The sequence below is a fragment of the Cynocephalus volans genome, chromosome 14, assembly GCF_027409185.1.
Source record: "Cynocephalus volans isolate mCynVol1 chromosome 14, mCynVol1.pri, whole genome shotgun sequence".
Classification (NCBI taxonomy): Eukaryota; Metazoa; Chordata; class Mammalia; order Dermoptera; family Cynocephalidae; genus Cynocephalus; species Cynocephalus volans.
In genome coordinates, this window is record NC_084473.1 from 23,954,628 (window position 1) to 23,972,779 (window position 18,152).

The window sequence follows — 18,152 nt, forward strand, 5'->3', positions numbered from 1 at the left end:
TCCATTTGAGGGACCCAGGGTTCATTCTAGGACGCCTTCCCCATATCTACTCACTCCATTGGTTACAACACTCAGTCTTATCACTGTAATCGCCTATCTCCATGCTTATGACTCCCAAATTTAAGTCTCCAGCCCAGACAGCTCCCCTGAATGTAACACTTTATATCCAACTGCCTAACAGAATCTCCACTTAAAAGTCTAATAGACATATCAAACTTAACGTGACAAAAACTAGTGTTATATTCTCCCCTAAACCTGCTTCTCTTCTACTTTCCTGTCCCGCGCTACCGTCTCGCCAGCAAGAACGACGCGGCACACAAAGGATCCTTCTGCAGTTTAGCTTTAATGCCTCTTGAGAGGAAGAGCATAAGCTTGCTAAGAAATGGAGACCCCGAGCGAGGGGAGCCGCGCCCCTTATATAGAGACAGTCCCTCGCCTAGGACGTGTTCCCATCTGATTGGTGGCTGCCCAATCGGCCCAGCTGACGCCACAGGTGGGGCGGAGACTAGAGGTGGGGAAATTCCCAGCACATGCGCTCTAGACTTGTTTTTGCCGATTGTCAGTGTCGGCCGGCGCCATCTTGTAATGGCGATTACGGTGTGACGTGGGCAGCTCCCCACATCTCCCCCTTTCTTATTACATTAAGAGGCTGGAGCAAGCTCATTGGCCACAACATGTCTAGCCAGTAGTCCTGTCTTAGGTCGACCCACCTCAGGCCGTGACCTTACCCGTCAAAGGTTAACCCTATCGCCACCAGGCACCATGTCTTAGGTCGGCACACGTCTGGGGGGAAGTTGCCCGTCTCTGGATCTACTGGAGCGGACTCTGAATTGTGAATTGTGGGCCAGCACGAGCCAGGGCGAACCCCACTGATCAGTTTTCAGGGAGGCCAGCCGAAAAGAGGGGGGGGGACTAGTCTTTGAGCATAGATAGCCAAATATCGGGATTGGCTCCTTGCTCCAGAGCCACAAGTGCTTGGGCAATGACCACCTTGTCTTTTTGTGTTTGGGCTTTCAGCCTACAGACCAGCCAAAGAAGGAACACTAGTCCACAGCAGAGGGCCGCTCCAAACAACCCCACCCCCACCCATTCCTTGAAATGTGCCATGGCAGTTGTGATCCAGGAGGACAGTCCAGCTGAAAAGGAGGCATCCACTCTTGTTGAATTCACAGACACGATGGCATAGCGCAGTTCTTGCATCAGGTCGTCAAAGTTCCCTGTCCAGTTTCCTAAAAGATACTTAGACAATTGATGAGACAAATTTGCCGCCCTGGTAAAATTTTCATATTGGATGCTGGTTACACATAATCCTGAATATTTCCACTGACACCCCAACTGTGCTACTTGCCACAAAACATCTACTTGTTCCTGTACTAGATCTACCCGCTGGTTAACCACCATTAATCCTCCCTTTAACTGAGCATTTATCGCAGCTTGTGTGTTCAGGGCCTGAGCAACAGAAGAGGACAAATTATTTAATGTGGAGGCAGTCTGAACCGTGGTACCCAAAGACACAGCCGCAGCTGTAGCTGCAGCTGCCGCCAAGGAGACAGCGGTAACAATTGCTGCGGTGAAACCAAAATCCCTCTTTTGCCTGAATAAGGACATAGCATTAGGGGCCTCCACAGGAACGGGAACCCACCTAGGCATTCGCGCAATCACAGCCAATTTAAACCCAGTAGCATTCCAACACTGTGCATAAAGCAGGATTCATTGGTGCAAGTAATCTGATTTTCCTGTACTGCATCCTGAACTAAAATAAACACGAAAGGGGGGAAAAGGCAGACTGGTGTCGATGGTACAGACGTATTTTGTCCGTACCTTTGGACAGAAACAGAAGACTCAAAAGTCTCGGACGTATTCCACTCAAAGGTGGCATGCCCCCAGCTTCCTCCTTTAAATCGGACTCCTCGCTAGGGCTGAGGGAGTCAGAGTCGGGTTCATGTAGATTTAAGTCCTCCAACCCTTGGTCTATGGCCCTCAGCTCTCCTACAGGGTAAAGCTCTCTTTTGTTTTTTCTCTTTTGGTGGGGGTTTAAAACCCCTTCCTCCCCGGCAGATTTTCCGGGAACATCACTTTGATGGTTTAGAATCTCTCCCTCGTCCGTAGACTTACCGGGAGGGCACTTTTTTCTACAGGAGACGTCTCTCCTCTTGCGGGTACCCATCCTCTCACTCCGTTCAGTTTCTGACATGCTGTCTTGGACTTCCTCTAATATATTTTGTCCTTCTGTCACTACCGGTTTACAGCCTTCATCCTCCAAACAATTCTTAATGAACTTCCAAATGGTCTTGGTGCCCTGACGTAGGTCTCCCTCTGCGTACTTGCGGTCAAGGTCTTTGCCCAATTTGTTCCAAGAGCTCAAGGTTAGGGAGCCGGAACAGGCATACCATGGCGCCACACGATCTACCTCTTTCACAAAATTTCTGAGTACACGGCCCCCTACTTTGATCTCACGTTGTCTCAGCACAGCCTCTAACGCGGTAACCATAGACTGCGTAGAACCCATAACGCGCCCTGCTTTAGGAGGCGCTGTGAGACACACCGCTCCCTTATGTACGAGAGGCTCACACGGGTCTCAGGTGCAGCTGCTTATCTACGTCAGTCTGACCACACCAAGGGATGAGTCTAAAACCTTGTAATCTAACCGAATTCACCCCAGACCAAGAACAGACACACCTCTCTGAACTTACCCTCCTGCAGTTCTGAATCCTCCCTGTCACCAGGGGGTCTCCGAAGGTGCTGACGATGTCACAAGTTTTTTCCCGGGCTTCGGCACCAGATGTCCCGCGCTACCGTCTCGCCAGCAAGAACGACGCGGCACACAAAGGATCCTTCTGCAGTTTAGCTTTAATGCCTCTTGAGAGGAAGAGCATAAGCTTGCTAAGAAATGGAGACCCCGAGCGAGGGGAGCCGCGCCCCTTATATAGAGACAGTCCCTCGCCTAGGACGTGTTCCCATCTGATTGGTGGCTGCCCAATCGGCCCAGCTGACGCCACAGGTGGGGCGGAGACTAGAGGTGGGGAAATTCCCAGCACATGCGCTCTAGACTTGTTTTTGCCGATTGTCAGTGTCGGCCGGCGCCATCTTGTAATGGCGATTACGGTGTGACGTGGGCAGCTCCCCACACTTTCCCCATCTCAGTAAATGACAACTCCATTCTTCCAGTTGTTCAGAAGAAAAACCTTTACTCTTTCTCTCATGTACCACATCAAACACAACAGCAAATCCTGTCAGCTTCTTAGCAGCTCTCCCTTCTTCCCTATTCCATGTGCACACTGTAGGGCAAGCCACCATCATCTTTTTCCTGGACTGTTGTGGGAGCCTCCTGTCTCCTCCTTCCACCCTTGGGCCACTATGCCTTAATTTCTACATGGTAGCCACAGTGATGCTTTTAAAACATGAGGCAGTACGTTAGTCTTTTCGTCAGAACTCTCCGTCGCCCCCAACTTACTCAAAATATGAAATAGGGGCTCTAAAGCCCTACAGCGCCTTGCTCCCACATACCTCTCTGACCTCATCTTCTATTCTCATCACTTGCTCTGCCACACTGGCTTCAGTTCATTCTTCTGTTCCTCAGATGTGCCAAGTACATTGCAAACTCAAGCCATTTGCAGCTTTTAATCCCTCTGCTGGAAGGTTCTTCCCTCAGTAGCCACGTGGTCTGCTCTCTCACACTTCAAGCCTCCCCTTAAATGTCAGCTTATGACACTTCCCTGACCATCTGAAATCACACCATTTTCTACCCCTGCCCTCCTTTTCGTTTTTCACTTTTCTTCATAGTGACAAACACCTGACATATTGTACAATAGGTGATATATTTATGGTCCATCTCCTCCAACTAGAGTATAAGCAAAGTCCTTTCTCTGTTATGAAGAGCAAGGACTTAGTTCTTGTTTGCTTCTGCGTCTCCATCCTCTAGGACAGGTAGGCACTTCATACACATCTACTGAATGAATGAGTGCAAAAAACCCTATTCTTTTTTTTTTTTGTCTTTTTTGTGACTGGTACTCAGCCAGTGAGCGCACTGGCCAGTCCTATATAGGATCCGAACCCGGGGCGGGAGCGTCGCTGCGCTCCCAGCGCCGCACTCTCCCGAGTGCGCCACGGGGTCGGCCCAAAAAACCCTATTCTTAAGCCACCTCTTGGATTCAGGTTCAAATGTGGCCAGGGATTTTGTTGTATTTTAGTAGTTTCTGTGAACTTTGATTTTCCCAAATCTTTTGGGAAAGAAAGTAATTACCACCAGCTTTTCAAACATCCACACTTATTTGTTTCACATGTAGAAGCTCATTAGTCAACACAGGAATCATATTAACATATATGCTAATAGAGATAGTGACACCTCTCTCTATCACGGGGTGCAAAATACCACGAGGGACATGGAAAAACAGCCCTTGCTGCCAGGTAACCAAGAGTCTAGTTTGAGATGGGGAGAGGTTGGAGAGAATTAAAATATGAAACAATAAAAGAATCGTTAAGGAAAACAATATAGTAGAATTCAGAGACAGTGTAATATGATTGTTTTTCATTATCTCTTGGTGGCAAGAGAAAGAAAGGGTTAAACGAAACCTGTGTGTCCTGGAACTAGGCAGTGTTTCTGTGCAACATTCCTCTGGTGGGAGACTTCCCAATGCTTATTAGTATTTTAACGGCAAAGAAGTCCTCTTTAACCTTGTGTTTCTCAGTCTGACCAGGGAATCCTCCCTGCTTGTTAATACCTGTAATATCTGTGGAACCCATTGTGGGCCAGAGTCTTCATCTTTCTCTTTTTTCCGCATGGTTTAGGGGCTACCAAATACCTGGTGTTACCCTGAGGAAATTGTGATCACTGCCACGAGGCAGACAGGAAAGCAAAGTGAGGGAGACGTCCTGTGATAATTGGGCTTCAGGTGCCAGTAAACCCAGCTGTCCTTTCCAGGACCTGGGACAGTGATTGAGACTGCAGAAGGGCTTGGTCAGCTTCCTTTGGTGGAAGAAACAAAAATGAAACTATTGGGAGTAGCAGTTTGAAAGAATGAATGTTAATATACAGTACCAAATATAAATTTGAAAGGAAATTAAGCCCTAAGGTTTTTTCCAATAAGTATGACATCATTGCAGTCCTTGAAGCTTCTCATGCATTAACTTACACAGCCTTGTTCCTCCACAGTGGTGATTTTTATATCACTTGACAAATGAGCATTGTCTAAGGCAGAAATGTTCTCATTAGAAAATGGGCATAGCTTGATAGGTTTTTTTTTCCCCCTCGTCTTTGGTTGTGTGAACACTGCCCCACAAGTATACACACTGTGCAGATATTGATGGTCCACAGACTCATTATTGACCATGTCCTAGGCATATAATTTTCTGTTGGCATTTGTGTGTTATAGTTACTTGGGAGAAAATTTGCTACTTTTCTTCAGGCATGGTAGAATAGGCCATTTCTTGGCTTGTTTATTTCACTGTGATTTCCTTAGTCTACTGGAAGCTGTAAATATCAGTACATCCTGCTTACCTACCTGAGAGTTAGCAAAGAATACGTAAGCCATTGATGGGAAAAATCATTTTTAAAATCAAATTATCTGGAATTAACATTAAAATAGGTGGAATTTTACTAGCAGTTTATTGTTAACAAGGGTATATAATCATAAAATACTTGATGTTTTATAGAACATATGAAAGACAAAATTCCTACTGTTTTCCTTTAGATGTATATAGTTGTATCACTGAGAATTTTCAGGATTCAAATATAAAGTTTCAAATTGGATTTTCTTGGAGTTCATTCCGTGCTATTCTGCCTGCTAATAGAAACTGATTTCACATCTGAGATCTTTGGTACAACAACAGTCCAGAACTTGGCCATGAAGAAGGAAACCAGTAAAACAAACCCTTTGAAAAAATGTAATCACCCTTGTATTTTGCTTCCTAGAAAATATATGAAGCTATGTTCAGGCCTGAGGAGACTTCTGAAGTCTTTATAAACACTAAGTTTGCCAAATAAAAACATCTGGTTATATGCATCTGGTTTCCTCTTAGTTTATAGCATATTAAAAGCAGCCAGAAACTAAAACCTTGGGAAATGACAGCAAGCGCAGGACATTGAATAAAGGCTCTTAAATTTTAAAGTGCATAAATAGTTAGAAATTTACCATTCTGTACCCACCCCCAGAAACTGTGATTCACTAGGGCTAGAGTTAGAACTAAGAGTCTCAATTTTTAGTAAGTCCCAGGCAATTCTCTTGTAGATGGTCTCTAGACTGCACTTCGAAAAACACTGGCATAGACGGTTGGCTCACTTGGAAGAGCGTGGTGCTGACAACACCAAGTTAAGGGTTAAGATCCCCTTACCGGTCATCTTTTAAAAAAAAAAAGAAAAACACTGGCATAGAAACAGTAAAACCTATAAATAAGAAAGCAACATGAACCTCATCAGTTGACAGCACTGAATAATAACCCATGGCCATAACATGTTCATTCATCAGATATTTACTGAATATATTTATATGTCACTTATTAGTAGAGATGAGGAATAAGTGGAACAAGATACCATCATTCTTCTCAAGTGTTAAGTCTAAGAGGATATACAAACAATCACAGTGTAAGAATGCTATCCTTGAAGCCTTCATTTCTTTGTTAATTTATTCAGTGAGCATTTATTGAGGATTTATATATATATGCCAGACATTTTGCTTGAATATATTAAATATTTTCTGTTTAAGAAGATAAAATAGTGTAATAAATTTTAGAATGGTTTTTTTTTTTTTTTTTTTTTTTTAAAAGATGACCGGTAAGGGGATCTTAACCCTTAACTTGGTGTTGTCAGCACCACGCTCAGCCAGTGAGTGAACCGGCCATCCGTATATGGGCTCCGAACCCAGGGCCTTGGTGTTATCAGCACCGCACTCTCCCGAGTGAGCCACGGGCCGGCCCAATTTTAGAATGGTTTTGATGGTTAAATGGGTAAACTTCAGTTACCTGGAGGATTTACTTATTTGGGGAACTTCTTTTCTTAATTATTTAGATAATTAGAGCTTAGCTTCTCTACTATTGGGCCAGATAAAAGTCCTTGGGCAGAGTTCAAAATGTATCTGAATTATATTCAATCCTTATATATTAAGATACAGTCTTACATGTAACTTAAGAATGTAAAATATTTTATTTAGAATTCTGTCTAATAATTTAGAACCTAGTCACACTGTCCCCATGTTCATGATCAGTGGATGTAATCTGGATTGTTTTTGAGTTAACAGTGTGTTCACTCAAGCTATTCAGAACCAGCCCACGCCTGCACAGCCAGGAGTGTACAACAATATGAGCATCACCGTGTCCATGGCAGGTGGAAACACAAATGTTCAGAACATGAATCCAATGATGGGTCAGATGCAGATGAGCTCTTTGCAAATGCCAGGCATGAACACCGTGTGCCCTGAGCAGGTAAGTGGAACAACTGGCACACCTGCTACACACATACCACAGCACACAGTTCATTATTGCACAGAAAATCACATATATTGACAGTTACTCATCAGAAATAACCATGCTTCTTTTTTCTTTTCCACCATTTTTTGATGATTACTGGCCTTTAAGATATACAGTGGAAATTTTTGACAGACTTTAATAAATTTTAGTCTCATGAGATTTTAGTGGTTTAGATTTATTATACAATGATACATATAATACGTTGGCTTGGAATACCCCTTTATATTCTGAACACATTTTCTTCATTTCTCCCTTTTAATTCACCAAGCATTTATTCAGTGTTTACTGTGTATGAAGATTGCTCTATGGAACATACATATTAACAAGTTGAGATACAATATGAATAAAGAATCAGTTGAATAATAGGAGAAAACAACTGTTTAAGAGATGGACCCCCATAGTACCACACATATTTATGTCAGATGATGGGTATGTACAATTGACTACTGAGTGTTTAAAAGAAAAAGGGCCTGGTTAGGAAAGGCATCGTGGAAAAGTTGCCTAAAGAAGGAAAGAAAATAGGAAAGAACATACACAGTTGGTTATCACAGCATGACATAGGCAGAAATAGAGGTTGAAAAGCTTAATGAATGTTAATATATTTATATTATATTTAGAGCAGAATTTATGATGTAAGCTTTTGGAGGATGTTGCAAGCCAGCAAAGTATTTGTAGTTTATCCTGGAGCCTCCTGCAGATTTTTAGGAGAGAATGACTAAATTGAAAGTGATATATAGGAATATCATTGAGGTAGCTCCCAGTAGTTACTATTCTCATTATTCAGATCATCAACCACAAAGTAGACTAGGGTGACTCAGCTGTTACTATGCAGCCGTAATTTGTAGCAAGTCTTAAAAATATAGAAACAGTGATTACCTGTTATATAGAATTCCTTTTGGATGTGAATTTTTTTTTTTTAAATCCCTATTCCCCAGGTATTATATAGTAAGCCTAAGAAGGTAAGCTGGGAAAAAAACAACAACTTAGTGATTCATATCTTGTAGCATGATAAAAGAACTAAACAGGATTGTTTCTTGTCCTTCTTGTTATCTTGTTGCTATTCAGTTATTAGAATTATTCACTATCTTCATTAGATTAAAATAAAATAATAAAACAGATAATGAATTAGGTAAAAATATTATATTTAATGTGGGTTTCTCATATAGTTAGATCTTGCTTTTTTATTCAACTCAGTAATCTCTGCCTTTTAATTGGAATGGTTAGTCCATTTACAGTTAATGTGGTTATTGATCTGGTTGGATTAAAATATCCCATCTTACTTGTTCTCATTTTGTTTCATCTTTGCCTCTTTTGTTTAATTGAATACTTTTATTCCTTTTTGTTTCCTTTGTTGGCTTATTAGCTACATATAACTTTTGTTATTTTACTGATTGCTTTAGAATTTATAGGATATATCCTTTATTTATTACAGTCTGTCTTCAAGTGATATTATACTACCTCATGTATGGTATAACAGCCTCACTACAGTACATTTTCATTTCTCCCCTTCTGCTGTTGTTGTCATACATTTAAATTTAAATCAAAATTTAACTAAGTTTTTTTTATATTTACCCATGTAGTCACCACTTTCAATGTTCTTCGTTCCTTTGTGTAGTTCCAATTTTTCCTTCTGCTTGAAGGTCTTCCTTTAACATGTTTTATACTGCAGGTCTGCTGATGATTCTTTCAGCTTTCATGTCTGAAAAAGTCTTTGTTTCACCTTCATCTTTGAAAGTTCTTTCCCCTGAATGCTAGGTTGGCAGTTTTAACTTTGAGTACTTTAAAGATGTTACTCCACTGCAGTATGTCTGATGCAATATTTACTGTCATTTTATCTTTGTTCCTCTGTGCATGATAGATTTTTTTTCCCTCTCTGACTGATTTTAAGATTTTTCTCTTTACTACTGGTTTTAAGCAGTTTGATCATGATATGCTTTGGTGTGGTTTTCTTCATATTTCTTGTTCTTGGGGTTCGTTGAGCTTCTTGATTCATGGACATGTAGTTTTTATCAAATTTGGGAAAATATTGATCATTATTTTTTCAAATATTTTTTCTGTCACTGCCCCACCCCCTTCAGAGACTCCAATTTTATGTATAGTAGACCACTTGAAGTTGACCCCCAGTTCACTAATTCTCTGGGTTTGAGAAAGTTGAGGGGAGGTTGGTTATTTTTTTCTGTGTTTCATTTTAGATAATTTGTATTGCTATAGCTTCAGGTTTACTAATTTTCTCTTTTGCAATGTCTGCTCTGTTAATTTTATGTTGTGTATTTTTCATCTCAGAAATTGTAGTTTTCATATCTAGAAGTTATATTTGGGTCCTTTTAATATCTTCCACATCCCCAACATATCTTTTGTATCTGTTCAGTCTTTCCACTTGCTTCTTGAACATATGTAATATGGTTATTATAATAACTGCCTTGATATCTTCACCTATTCTGTCATCTGCATCATTTTGGGTTGATTTCAACTGATTTCAGTTGACTTTCCTTCTCATTATGGGTCATATTTTTCTGCTTCTTTAAATGCCTGGCAGACATGTGAATGCCAGATATGTGATTTTTTCCTTGTTTATATTCGTATAAATATTCTTGAGTTTTGTTCTGGGAAATGGTTAGGTTACTTGGAATGGATTGATCCTTTCAGATCTTGCTTTTTTCTTTGATGGGACCAAAGGAGTATTTAGTATAGAGCTAATTTTACCCTACTATTGAAGCAAAACCATTCTAGTATGCTACCTTACTACATGAATTATAACATTTTCCACTCTGATTGGTGGAACCAGGACCTATTCTCAGCCCTCTGTAGTCTTTGGAAATTACTCCATGTCATCTGTTCAGGTGACTCTTTCCCCTGCATCCGTAGGCAGATCAGTATTGAATACAGACTTGAGAGCCTCTGCAAATTATCTCCAAAGCTTTCTCTCTGGGAAGCTCTCCTCGATATTCTGCCCTGTGGATTCCAGCTGCATCTTCTCAACTCAGGGAGCCTGCCAGGCTCTGCCTGGGTTGAGGAGATGCAGCCTGGAAATGTTCTTGAGACAGTAGGCTGAGCAATTGCCACGGTAGGGACTCCTCTTAATTTTTTCCCAGTTCTTAGGGATCACTGTCCTTTATTGCCTTTGACCAATGTCTTGAGTGCCTTTGTTTCACATATTTTGTCCAGTTTTTTAGTGATTCAGGCAGAATCACTAAATCTGATAAATCTGATCCCTGTTACTGAATCTTGACTGAAGTGGAAGTCTGTCACTAATTAACTTTGTGTGTGTGCATGTGCATGTTTGTGTTTGAATTAACTTTTTATTGAAGTATCATATATAAGAATATACAGAAAAGTATGCTTAATGAATTTTTACAAACTGAACACACCCGAATAACTACAACTCAGATCAAGAAACAGGAAGTCACCAGGCACCCCAGAGGTTCTCATCATGTTCCCTTACACTTTCTTCGCCCCCGCATGGGGAACTACTGTCCTGACTTCTGATAACACAGCAAATTGCTAAGCTCTTTATTTTTGCTGTCTTCTTATTACTTTTCTGTCAATGAGATTGTTTTTCATTGAGATTGTTTTCTTTTTTTTTTTTTTTTTTGTCTTTTTCGTGACCGGCACTCAGCCAGTGAGTGCACCGGCCATTCCTATATAGGATCCGAACCCGGGGCAGGAGCACTGCTGCGCTCCCAAGCGCTGCACTCTCCCGAGTGCGCCACGGGCTCGGCCCATTGAGATTGTTTTTCATTGAGATTGTTTTTCACTGAAGAATTTGGTCTTCAACTTAACAACTAGCTTGTAATTTGGTCTTATATTTCTTTAATAGATAAATGATCCAGCACTGAGACACACAGGCCTCTACTGCAACCAGCTCTCATCCACTGACCTTCTCAAAACCGAAGCAGATGGAACCCAGGTCAGTAAGAAAATTCTAAGCCCAGAGCTGTCATATGTACTCTAGGTACACAGAGGACATTGTGTAGCATCATGGTTAAGAGCTTGACCTTGGGCATCAGACCTGGGTGTGAGTCCTGGCTCTACTCTTCTTAGCTGTGTCATCGTGGGCATGTTTCACAACTTTCCTGAGCTGCTGTGTAATCACAGAACTAATAGATACCTGCTTATAGGATTGTTGAGAGGGTTAAATGAGATAAGCTTTCAGAAGGTATAATTCCATGCTTAGATAGGATAAAGGGATCATAAATGGTGGCCGTTCATTGTTATTTTGCAGGTAAACACAGTGCTAAAACTCATCTATAGTCAGAACACGTCAGAAGATCTCAGTTCAAACAAAACATAGTGCCTGCTGTGTACTCTGCCTCCAAAACAACACAAACATCAAGATGGCCACTTTCTTATATTAACTTATATTTAGAAATTTTGGAGGCTTTAATTCACTTTGGTAACTTTACTTTAGTCTGTGGTCTCTTAACAAATATTCTTTTTAACACAGGCAATATGCTACAGATGAAGATAGAAAGACAAGTAAGATGTGTGCCTTGCCTTAGGTGAACTGTGGGGAGAAGTGAGAATATGAAGTGTCATTTGTGAAATGCCTACGATCTGCCAGGCACTGTGCTATGCACTGTATGCTTTATCTCATTTAAGCCTCACTGTAACCCTATGAAAGAAGTAGTAGTCCTTTTCTTCACAGATAAAGAAACTGAACCCAAGGAGGTTTAACTACATGTGCCATTCACAAAGCTAGAAAGAAGAAGAGCTGAGGGTCAAACCCAGGTCTTTCTAATACCTAAGTCCATGCTGTTTCTGCCATACCACCTAGGGCCTGTTGAAAGATAAAGCATATAGACTTATGCACATCAATTGTCACATAGCCAAAGGTGGCAAACTATCAAGATTCATGTTACAAGTAACAGGAGCCATAAACATTTAAAGAAAGAAGAAATTGCTGAAATGGTCAGAAGAGCATTTACACAAGAAATTGGACTGAACTGGGCCTTCAAGGACAATTATCAAGGCAAAGTGAAGGAGAAAGGTGTAATAGTTGTTGGAGGCGAGTGCATGGGTTGGATTTGGAGGTAGAAGACACAGAGGCAGGGAAATAGTAATATCCTAGCATAGTCCTGGGAAACCAAATCCACTGAAGGTAAAGAGTTCATGGTAAGAATTCCCAGGAATTAAAATTGGTAAAGTAGATTGGGGCAAATTTCCAGGGGCCTTGAATGCTAAACTAAGGGATTTGGATTCAATCCTACAGATAAAGAGTCATACCTGCTGGGGAACAATGATAAAAGTTCTCGTTTAGGCTTCATTTTGGGGCAGAGGAGGTGAAGGAAAGTACATTAGGCAGCTAGCTCAGGAGGAGAAAGATCAGTGAGGAGGCTGTGTCCATAGCCTGAGCATTACTGAAGTAAAGATTGGGCATTTGGTGATGGGTGAGTGAAGACAGTCTTCATTCACTAGAAGTTTTTGAAAGTCTCACACCCACAAAGAAACATACTGGGCAGCTCGACAAATTAGTTAAAGCAAAACAACCAAGTCTTAAACTACCAGAGCCCTGGGACAGTATTTGAATTGTAGTAAAAACTATGCTAGAAAAACTTCAGAGGTTGGGACTCAGCTCTCACACCATTCCTTTCACTTGGATCTGAAGCTCTTTTGTGTCTTGCTTTGCCTATCTGGAGAGGTATGGGAATATAAGAAGTCCTTTGAGTCTGATCTAAGGCACTCCCTTTTAAGTAACAGTTCAAAATGGCTGAAATGTGTTTTAGAGTTTGGCTTAATCTTTTCAATTTTGTTTAATTTCAAAAAGGCTAAAAATATATATATATATATTTTAAAGATGCAGGATTTCTCCCTAGTTTGTTGTACTATGGCTTCATCAAGAATGTTTTTAGGACATATAGGGACAAAAGCACCTATGTTTTGCATACATACATACATACATATATATATATATATTTAATTAGTGCCTAAAAAGCACCATTATTTGTGCTCCCATGAAGTTTCAGTGGAAGACTCTTCTTTCTTTTGTATCCCGCCATTACATCATGAAATTTGCTCCATTTCTGTGTTTGCCAAACAAGCTGGGGAGTGAGATAGGAATATAGAGACAGATGTGCAGAAAAGGACAAGAAAAAGACCAGGAGAGGAGTGCTGAGATGTGGAGGAGGCAAGAAAGAGGAGAGAAGAGGAAGAGAACACAGAGAATAGAGAAGCAGGAAGGTGGTTGGCAGAGGGCCTTGAAGACCAAGGCAGAGAGAAAGGCCTGGGGGAAGCTCCAGAAGGAAAAGAGAAGGGATGGGAAGTTATAAAGCACAAAGGTGGGAAGAGTACACAGAGGCATCTGCAGAATAGACTCAGAGTTAGTGTGGTTAGACATGTGATAAAGAGCCCAAAAAAGAAGATAACAAGGGGAGCCTATAGGGTCAAGAGGCAAAATTTGGGAAACTGGGGAAAGAGGAGGATGAATAGAGAAACAGTGCTAAACTGAAAAAGCTCAACTCGGGGTCTGTCTGCCTTATGTGAGAGGGAGTAGAGTGGAAATATAAATGGATTAATAGGATAAGAGACCAGGGACTAGACTGATGTGGAAATTTGATGGTCGGGGTATTGGACATTTGGCCAATGAAGGGCGATAGAAAACAACTTTTACTCGATTATCCTAGAAAAGTTTTCAGAAGAGCTGAGAGTAATTGGCATGGATTAGTGATAAATAACCAAAGAAATACATCACCAGTTTAAAATAATTTATGAACCTATTAAATATGAGACACAAGTTTGCCAAAAGTTTGAGACACTTAGTTAGATGCACTTAGATGCCTTAAAAGGCATCTCCATTCACAGGTCTGGAACATTCACAAGTGTGGTATTGGCCTTAATCAGTTCTACAAGCGACTTTTTAATAAGTGGTTGGTAAAGACTAACTGGCTTTGTTTTATCAATAGAAAATGCTAGAACTATGCCACTTTAGACATTTTTAAGGGATACATGTATTCTTACTGAAAGTAGTTAAAGGGAAAATTCACACTGTTCTCAGTTAGTAGGTTTTCTGTTATTTTTATCTCGTGTTTAAATGGATTGTCTATCAAGAAAAAAAGTCAAATATAAAATTGTTCTGATATTTTGCTGTAATTCTAAAGCCAATATGTAAAGGAGCTATGTAGTAATATATTTAGATACTATGCAAATCTTTTGGACGTTAACCTTAGTAATGCTGATGTCCTGTTTTTGAGTTGTGGTGGTATTATTTTGCTGATACTGGGTTAAAACCTTTTGTTTATCACTGACATCATAAAGATTTTTTATCCTTCTAAAGTCATCCATAGAATGCTTTTAAACCAGTTTTCCAAATAGCATGTGTTTTTAAAAACCCACCACTGGATACCCAGACTCTGAAATTAGGCTTTTCCCATTCTTGGCAATATTAGCAATGACACTCACTTTCAGTATTGATGGCAACCCTGTAGGAGGCGTGACCATTCCAATTTTGATTTTATTTTTAACGTGTGAACTTTCCAGAACCCTGAGCAAAATGAGTGCAGCGATTTTCTTTTTGTAGGACAAGAAGACAGAAGAGTTCTTCTCTGTGGTGACTACAGACTAGAGGAATGCTCTAGTGAGTTTCCACTTCAAGTAGTACCCACTCATAAGCCGGGGGGGCAGACCCTTCTGTCTAAACACATCTTTTATTTGTGTTCCAGCAGGTGCAACAGGTTCAGGTGTTTGCTGACGTCCAGTGTACAGTGAATCTGGTAGGCGGGGACCCTTACCTGAACCAGCCTGGTCCACTGGGAGCTCAAAAACCCACGTCAGGACCACAGACCCCCCAGGCCCAGCAGAAGAGCCTCCTTCAGCAGCTACTGACTGAATAACCACTTTTAAAGGAATGTGAAATTTAAATAAAAGACATACAGAGATATACAAATATATTATATATTTTTCTGAGATTTTTGATATCTCAATCTGCAGCCATTCTTCAGGTCATAGCATTTGGAGCAGAAAAAAAAAAGAAAAAAAAAAGGAGTTCACTTTTGTTGAGAGATTGAGAGATGTTTTTGTTTCTTTGTAAAGGCCTTGGATATTGAAAAAATAACAAGGCAGAACAGTTGGACAATCCATTTCTTGAGCCAAATTTAATTATTCTTATTTTTGTAATCAGTCATTGGCTTCTTATCTGGATGAAGGCTTTTGGAGGAGAACCAAAATGACAAGTTCCACGGGGAAGATGAAGCTCCACCTCTACCAGCTCAGTCCCTACCCTGCCCAGAAAGAGGGGCCTGTGGGGCTTTGCCTGTGCCCGTCCACCCAAGGCTGTCATGTTTCTTGAAATCAGCAGCCCTCCCCTGCCCCTACCCCAGGCAGCTTGTGTGTACAATCAGCTTCTTCTAGCAACTCTATATCTGTTGGCTTCAAGAGAATATTTTGCCTCCACATATGTACCCCTTCTCCTTTTTTTAAAGATGGATTTAAACCAAGATGCCTCCAGGAAAGAGGATGAAAGTAGTATATTCATAGAGGAATCCAAAAAATACAGTTTGGGGGAAAATGCAATAATTTTTGATGAGATGGGTGAACGACAAGAAGTGAGTTCTGTCAATTATTGTAGATACAATTTTCTGATTAAATCTGGAAAAAAGGCAGCCTTTTCTATCTGCTTTTATTGTTTTAACGGCTGAGGTAGCTAAAGTTATTTAAAATAAAATTAAACTTATGATCCAAGTAGTTAATTTTTCCTGTTAAATCTCACTGTAAATGTATTTGATTTCTTGTAGAAATTGATTTCCTTCTGTTTAATTTTATGCTTTTCTTATACTCTTGATTTTTCTAAATTTGTGTGTGAAATATAACATTGATTGAATTGCAGTTACATTTGGCTAGTAATATTTCATTATTTTAATAACTGTGACACCATGTATGAATTTACTTTGGGGTTCAAATCAAAATGCCACTGCCAGAAAGAGCTGTTCCAGCTGAGCTAGAGCATACTGCCCTAGAGTAACCCTAGGATCATCTAACCAGAAGTGCACAGCTACTTATACAGAGAAGATTAGTATTCAAGGAAAATCTTCATTTTTAGATTGACTTTGGGAATTTGAATTTTCATCAGTTCAAATACAAATTTCTCTATCCTGCTCTGAAGCTAATTGGTACCATATTTTCCCTTTGTGTCTTGTCACTCTGCCACATCCCACCTCATCCTGGCCTCTGAGTCAAGGACCCAGTGAACTGACTTTCTAGTTCTAGAAGCTCCTCTGCAAGGCCAGGAAAGCGTGAGAAAGGTATTGTGGAAGAAGCTCACTCACCTGTATCTGCATCCCTGGGCCTGTGAAGGATGACAGCGTCTGACATTCTGCACCAGCTGCCTCTGCTTCCACGGCAGAGAAAAGGCCATAAAAACTAACAGTTGAAGAGGAGCATGGACTCTGACTTCAAGGAAGAAGCTGTTTTCCCAGGTCCTTCTTTCTGCATCTCACCACCCCTAGTTACAAATAACTCCATTGAACAGCATCTATTCAGAAACTATACTGAATAAAAAGATTGGTGGAAGGGCTCATGTGGGTACAACTATGAAACAGAAATAGGACACTCAGTTACAAACATTATCTCTTTTAGTTTTTCAGAACTTGCATCCGTGATTTCATTCATTTCCAGCTTGAAAGCCCAGCCATATTACTCTAGTCCCTACCAAACTGCTCTAGGAAGTCATTTCCATTTTGTTTGTGATGTTTAGATGTGCAGACTTCAGGAAGTTCACCTTTAACTTCAGCATTCCAGATGAAGTTTCCTGACTCAGTGCTTTTGCATAAGGAACTAGAAAAAAAAAAGTGGTAAGGAAAATTGGAGATGCTAACATCCTCCCCCATCCTAACTGCACCTTAAAGTATGCATGTCACCTTCAAGGTTTTATAATTGCACTGTTTGTTTTATGTATGTACAGATTAATATTATTGCTACATTTGAGGAAAATAAAATTGCTTGCTTCTATGTAATTCCTGTTATTCCACAGGAAATTCACTTTTCCAGCTACTGAATAGAATTTGTTTAACAACCTCATGGGTTGTCTCTTCATTTACAGGGAAGAAATGTAACCTACATTCTTCGGGAATTGCCAAAGCCCAAAATGACTAATGATAATTAAAGGATAATAAAAGAAAGGATCCCTGAAGCCAGAGATCCTCAAAGTCACCCTAATATGAGCCAGCCCGGTGAAATCTGAAAAGGTTAAATTGAAGTTGTGATAGTAGGCCTTGAGGAAATTCTAACTTTGGCCATTTATCTGCTGATTAAACAGTTTATTGACCCAGGAGATCTAGTCCAGGCAGCACTTCATAGCCACAAGATATCATATCTCTCTCAATTATTGTTTTTTTAATAACTTTACTGATACAGATGTTGAATCTTAATGGAGGAGGCTCCTTCAATGTGACAATGTATTTTATAAAAATTAGACTGTTTCCTGTTTGTGCGTGTTTTAAGGCAGCCTAAATCTACCAACACCTAGCTAAATAGGGCCAGGGTAAGGGGGATAAGCAAATGTGATTCCAAAGGGCAGGGGAGGGGCTGGCTAGTTAGCTCAGTTGGTTAGAGCAAAGGGCAGGGGAGGGTGTATTTCCCACACACGTTTCTGCACATGAATACATACAGATTTGGTAGCTGTTGTCTGAACCTATGGGGGAGTGAAATCTTTTTTCCCGTAGTAGTTGTCTGCTTACAAAGCCAGTTGTGCTTATTTCCTT

At 40.6% G+C, this 18,152-nt stretch overlaps 1 protein-coding gene across 13 annotated transcripts in view; it reads left to right on the plus strand.

The window, feature by feature from the left end:
- NCOA1 (nuclear receptor coactivator 1) overlaps positions 1-18,152 on the plus strand; it is a 256,917-nt gene extending 238,765 nt beyond the window's left edge. For 10 of the 13 annotated variants that reach the window (XM_063077723.1, XM_063077726.1, XM_063077730.1 and 7 more), the window contains 3 exons: positions 7,233-7,416; positions 11,279-11,368; positions 15,117-18,152. In XM_063077723.1, the coding sequence (XP_062933793.1) occupies positions 7,233-7,416; positions 11,279-11,368; positions 15,117-15,287 (445 nt within the window). In that variant the 3' untranslated portion in view covers positions 15,288-18,152. Of the gene's footprint in view, positions 1-7,232; positions 7,417-11,278; positions 11,369-14,974; positions 15,032-15,116 lie in introns of all 13 variants that reach the window. The other 3 variants (XM_063077734.1, XM_063077733.1, XM_063077732.1) reach the window with 3 other exon arrangements.